The following is a 6,361-nucleotide window of genomic DNA, read 5'->3' on the forward strand; positions in this document are numbered from 1 at the left end:
AATACAGAGCCAAGGGGCCCCACTCAGTTTCTGTCTCCAGCAGGACAGTTTTCATTCACTTAATGTTGCTCAAACAGCTAAAAACTGAAATCTTATGTATGATGCATGCAAGTAGTGAATTTTTAAGATGTTAGAAATTGCTTAAATAAGGACCAGATTTCATAGGAGCTTAACGGCACTCCAGTGACACAGCAAGATTTTATTCTGTTGTTTCACTGATGAAATGTTTGCAGGAATTTTGCCATATAGGAAAAGGAAAGAAAGATACCAAGAGTTTTGTAAATAACTGGCATTTTAGTAAAATAATTTTTATTCCTCTTTAATAATGAATTATTAATATCTGCAGGAAGCACCTCAAAATTAATAATTTAATATTCAAAATTAATAATTTTTAAAGTATATTCAAAATATATGACATTGTGTATGGCACCTAGTATAGGGCAATTACATTCTTATTTTGAACACTTCACAAGGCATTGTAATCTATGCAGTTTTGATAGGAATTAACATCTTTTTCTGGAGAGCTCAAGTTGCATAAGATAGCTGTAAGATATTGTTCAATAGTGGCAGTAGTGGAATCGCTTTCACTTGATTTAAAGGCTTAATATGAGGCTTGCTTCAGCAAGTACTTTGGTGCCTGGTGCAGAGTGTGGGGCAGTAATTTCTGCTTAAGAGGAGAATTAGTCTGGTTAAAACATAACATAAGCAGAGGTACTTTTTGGAAGCATCAGATTCCAGTTTGAACACTTAGAAATTTGCCTGCTCTTGCTATTCCCCACCTGTTCTCTGTGCATCTATTGTGAGGAAAATTTGTCTCCAAGCAGCCGACCACTGCTCTTTAAGGTAGGATGTTTGCTTATTCCACCTAGAGACTAGAGATACAATGTAAAACCCCAGGTTGCTTTCACCAAAGGGTGAGCATTGGTCTGCTGCTGAACTGTTGGGATCTCAGGCTCTCTTCTCAGGGTTTTGATTTTAAATTCGCTGCATTGCCAAAAAAAAAAAAAAAAGACAGTTGACATATTTGGGCCCAGCAGCATCCTGGGTTGTTGGTTCAGATACAGTGAGGCAAACACGGTGTCCTTCCTGTCCAGTAGCTACTGCTGTAGCTAATGTTTCCCTTAAGACCATGGAAGATAACAGAAACAAATATTCCCAATAGCAGTTTAGGTTCAGTTTCATGAACTTCTTCTACCAATGCACACATGAGTCTTCTATAATAGTTCTTGATAAATCATGTAGCCTCTCATCTTCTGCCTACTTAAATTCCAGCCGAACTCTTGGGTATCATTTAGACCTGTTGACTTTTTGGAATTTAAATTAGTAATTTCTTCAAAAATTGTAATTTTTCTTCACTATGGAAAAATAGCAGTGTATTCTTAGGGTACAGATATCACCAACATTATCTGCAACTGAGACTGCAGAATCAAGTAAAACAAATGACCAATGCGAGAGAAATACACCTCAAACCTCCCTCAAACAGGGAAACAAAGATCTGTGATTTTATTATTCTATGATTTTATTTAAAATTTCAGGAATGGGTTATTTTCCATTAATACCCCTCTCCCCATTCCCAGTCTTCCATGGAATGCCTCTTAATTTGTCATTGGATTCTTGCATTTGAGGGGAGTTATGTGTCTGCAGACCCTGGGTGTTTGCTCCTGGGGAATCTACTTTGGATGTTCTAATTTCCTCTTTTCCCCTCTTTATTAGTGTCGCTGAGGTTGGTTCTCAGAGCACAGGAGGGTTTCTCTTTTGACTCAAGTAGCCTCTTGAGTCATGCAGCTTAATCACGTTGGTTTATTACTGTCTTTTGTTTTCCTCTTTGTTAGTGCACCTGATTGTTCTCAGCAGTCTTCTGTGGATTCTCTAATTTCTAGCAAAAGCTCAGAATCAATTCAGTCTGTATAAAGAGTGTAATACAGTTTTTGGGGAGCTCATAAGGGTGCTAGCATCATAGTTATCTCTGTTCCAAAACGTATTTCAATCCTTACAGAAAGTTGCAATTTCTAATCTTGATTCTGTATTATCACAAAGAATATTTGAGGTTAAAAAATAAGATCACATATTAGAAAGAATCTATGTTGGTGAGTCATTTAGATTAAGGAAAGCTAACCGTGTTGCTCAAAGTACTGTTTTTCTGCCTAATGTTCTATCTGCATATTGGATTTGTCTGTCTATGAATCTCCTCTTACATAACTATCTGGGAAATACTGCTTTAAAAAAATGCATTTTCAAGCAGTATCTTAACCAATAGATTAGAAAAGTTGTTCAAGTTTAGTAAATCAAGAAAATTCAGTATTTTAGTGACAAAAATACTCTTTTTATTAAAAAGTACAGCCTTGGTAGGCTGAAGTAGATTATATATGTCACTTCTTGCTCAGTCTTAGTGCATTCTGCCTTGACATACAGCATTTTTGTTCAAGAAAATGATTCAGCAGGCAAGCTGTATTTAAAGTTCTTAGAAAGTAAGTTCCAGCTGTGCTTTCCAAGTTTATTTGGGTGTGATAGAAGGGAAGCAATACCAACACCCAATGAGAGTTAAGGATTTGCCTTTATGTTCTTGAACCTGTATAAAGAGGTAGAATTATCAGAAGGATGAGAGGTAAATGAATGTTTATAGGACTGTAGCTCCCTCCTCTAATTTGCTCCCTGGCTGTGCTGAGAAGTGGCTGGAGCAGCCTGTGGTGCTGCTAAGGGGGCAATGCCTTGGTGGCTGCTCCAGCCCTGGCACACGGTGGTACAAGATACTTAGGTTCTAATTTGTTAAAAACACAAATCTTCCCAAAGATAACAAAATGTTATACATACGCTTTTAAAATCTCGTAAGGGAGAGATGTCAGTTATAAATATATGCTCACTAAATCTTTTAGAGTTAATACAGTAATAGTTTTACTGCAGAGCTGTAAGGTTAAAGCAGATGGAAAGCTGACATGCTTTAAACTGAACACCAGTCCCCAGAGTCTGTGCTAGCTGAGGGGCGAGCCATTGTTTTTGGTTAATTCCTGATGAGTAGACACAAGTTCTTTACAGCCCATGTCCCACTCACCTCTGATCATGACTGCAGTGTTGTTGACTGACTACGCATGGCAAGAAATAGAAAAATGATCACATGAGTGAAACAAAATCCTACCTTTGCTACTCCCTGAGTTAATAACCCATAGCATTTTTGCTGTGTTCACTTGACAGGGTTTCTGTACTAACTAAAACTGACTGGAATGTGTGGGTTCCTCTGCAATATTTTAAATAAATCAGATCTTAAACGCACAGGTATTTTGGGTATGATCTGGCTGCTCTTACTTCAGCTGTCCTTCTGCTTGGTTTCATCGTGCTGTCCAGGGGAGCAACATCACTCTTGAGAGTACACAGCTGTAGAGATTTCTAATATTATATTGTCTGCATAGATGACAAAAACTATCAAAAAGCACATACCCTGCCTGTGGTACAGCTTCTGCTTTCACATAAGAATGGCAGGAAAGCACTTGCGGGTGTTTCTGACACAGACCTGCTGTCCTTATGAAAACTGCCTTTCCTTTGAAAACTGTGTAATTGCTAGAGCTTCCTTACTGTTAGAATAGCAACTAGGAGCATCTACAGTAGTAGTCACTGAACCTACAGGAAGCCCCACTGTTTTGGAGTCCTGCTGAAATGCATTGTCCCAAAATATTTTGTAGGACTGCAGAAAATTTGGAGAAAAGTTGCAGATTTTAACAGATTGGCAGGAGATGGCTGCCAGTCGGAGACACAGATGGAGGTTTTTGGAGAGCCCAGAGCAGCAAGGTCTTTCTGTTCTTTTCTTAAAACCATCAGAAGGATTAAATTTTTAGCACGTGAAGTGACTTAATTTAGATTTTGAGCTGAAACACAAAAGGAAGAAATGGTATCTTTTTTAGTAATCTTCCTTAGATTTTCTGTGGATTTAGGAGATCATGACCATATTTTATTTTGTTTTGTTTAGGCAGTCTGGGCTTCCAGATTATGACTTTATGCCATAAGTGAACTACACAGCAGTTCTTGTGTTTGTGAAATATGTAAATATTTGGTAATATTTGCACCTTTTTTAATCTCATGTTGCCAAGAAACTTCTTCAGAGTTTCCTATGGCAGTAGAGCGAATCTGTGATAGTGTTTTCCTCCTTTTTTTTTTTTTGTGCAGCTGAAAGAAAGGGGTCAGAAAATTAGCCTTCACATTCAAGACACTTGATCATTGCAAGTTGTTGAGAGTTAATATTAGTTTTAATGGGTTCATATGCCAGACCCCCTGTAAAGATGCAGCTTAGTCATAGTAAAAAGGAAATAAGGGGTAAGTGTGGCTGCTCTGGCCCGTGGCAAAAGCAGCTCTGTAAACTCACCAGCACACAGGGCTTCATGAAATGTCTCTGCTGTCCTGCTGCTCAGCTGACCTTTGACCCCTCTGATCCATTTTTAAACAAATGCATGCAGGGAAAAGCATTTGCAGGCCTATTCTTAGTAGACTGAAACCTATTTGACATACTGTACTGTTAAGAGAGATGATTCCTTTATGCTTTTACTTAGCTTTGTGCAGTATTTCAGTAAGCTTTTTGTTTTGATTTCTTTTATGGTATTTTTCATGTGCAGGTATAGGGATGTTCTCTACATAGCTGTGAAATGATTCACTCGGAATTTTGTGTTCAGTTGTGAACATGTCATTGCTGAAATTCATCTGAGAATTAGATTAGTTTATTGCGAATAATCAAAAATAAATAGCTACTAAAGTGAAAGGTTATTTGGCAAAGATTTAAAAGTCCAGTTAGCATAGTTAAAATGTTTTAAGTCTTTGCCTTAATAAACTTACTGTGAGGACTAAAAGGAAGATAACTTTATTAGGGAGTCATAGAAGACTGGTTATAAATGGAAATAGTGGAACATCATCTTATGAAGGAAGAATCTGATACTGTGTGTGAAATGCTTTGGCCATTATTTTGGTAGTTTTATTTGATATTTCAAAAATAGCAGGAAAAAACCTGTTTCATTAAGCTAAATGTTGAAAACTGTGTAAATGAGAGTAGTTCTGCTTTATCTTGGTGATAAGCAGTAGTGTAAAGGTCTAGGCTACCTGGACGTGGAGAATTGGATTAATTTAAATCCAGGAAGATAAAAAAGGAGGAAAAAAATCATTGAGAAAAGTGGAATTTGAATAGATTTTATTGCTGCAGTTGCCAGTCCAGCCCAGTAATATCTAGCTACCTGGCTGATGGTGATTTCCATGATGGTAATGATTTTTGTGATGATTCTGTAATTAAAAAGGAAAAAAAAATCCTTTATTTTCTTTTCGTACCATTCTTTTGTCATTGATCTCAAATGTTTAGTAGTGCACTTTAAATATATGAAGTATAATTTGAGCCTTGTAATGCATCTTTAATTTCAGATCTTAGAGCAAATTATGCTTATTTGAACGTCTGGTTAGAGAAATTTAATGATCTAGCAAATTCTTTGGGACAAGGATACGACTTCTTGCCCCTTTTTGGTCTGTGATTTTGATTCTGTAATTCCTAGAACTCACGTTTTGCACCTCTTCAGTAGTCTCTGGATGTAGAGAAGTGTGTTGAAGTAAATTAAATGTATTCAATATCCAGGTTTTCTTAAGTAATAGTCCTCTGATTTTCAGTTTTCCTGGTATAAGACATTACTTTGATGTACTGTATTGTCAAGTGTTGTATACAAAAACGTCCCTTGGAACTGACTGTAGCTTCGAAATGTTTTAACATGCTTAAAATGTTCCATTATCCCCATTATCCTGTGTCATGCTTATCAATGTTTTGTTGCTTTTATAGATTATCTTTCTCAAGGGATAGATCTGTCTGGAATAGAAGTGATTGAAAATGATCTGCTTTTTATTGCAAGAGCTCGTCTTGAGGTGGAAAACCAGGCTAAAAGGTTGCTTGAGCAAGGTGTGGAGACTCAGGTAAAATACACTTTGTTCTTTACTTCCTTTCAAAAGTAAAGTGTAAAAGAATTTGAGCTTGATTTCTTTTGCTTTGTGTAGCACTGCCCAGTGTAAATTAAACAAAAAAAAAGTGCTATGTGAGAAATTCTCACACATGACTGTATTCAAATAAATTGACAAAACTGGTCCTGTGCATTATTTGCAAGAACAAAATTTTGCAGGATCTGACTCTGTAATTTGGAAGACAGTAGGTAAGCTCTAAACACTGTCATAAAAGCTTAATGCAGTCAACACCATATACAGCACTGCCAATGTTGCCAAGGTTTATAGCAAAATATGAAAAATACAATTTCTTAAAACTGTAAGAAGATTTCTACATTTTAGCTCTGCTGAAATATATTGAAAAGATTTGAAAGATTTGCATTAAAACTTCAAAGAGCAGTTTAAACTTTGA

At 36.6% G+C, this 6,361-nt stretch overlaps 1 protein-coding gene across 1 annotated transcript in view; it reads left to right on the top strand.

Moving 5' to 3' along the window:
* The window catches only part of COG5 (component of oligomeric golgi complex 5), a 173,366-nt gene that overhangs the window by 64,054 nt on the left and 102,951 nt on the right, over positions 1-6,361 (top strand). The window contains exon 7 of the mRNA XM_005423551.2: positions 5,795-5,925. Within this exon, the coding sequence (XP_005423608.1) occupies positions 5,795-5,925 (131 nt within the window). The remainder of the gene's footprint in view (positions 1-5,794; positions 5,926-6,361) is intronic.

The sequence above is a fragment of the Geospiza fortis genome, unplaced genomic scaffold (genome assembly GCF_000277835.1).
Source record: "Geospiza fortis unplaced genomic scaffold, GeoFor_1.0 scaffold424, whole genome shotgun sequence".
Classification (NCBI taxonomy): domain Eukaryota; kingdom Metazoa; phylum Chordata; class Aves; order Passeriformes; family Thraupidae; genus Geospiza; species Geospiza fortis.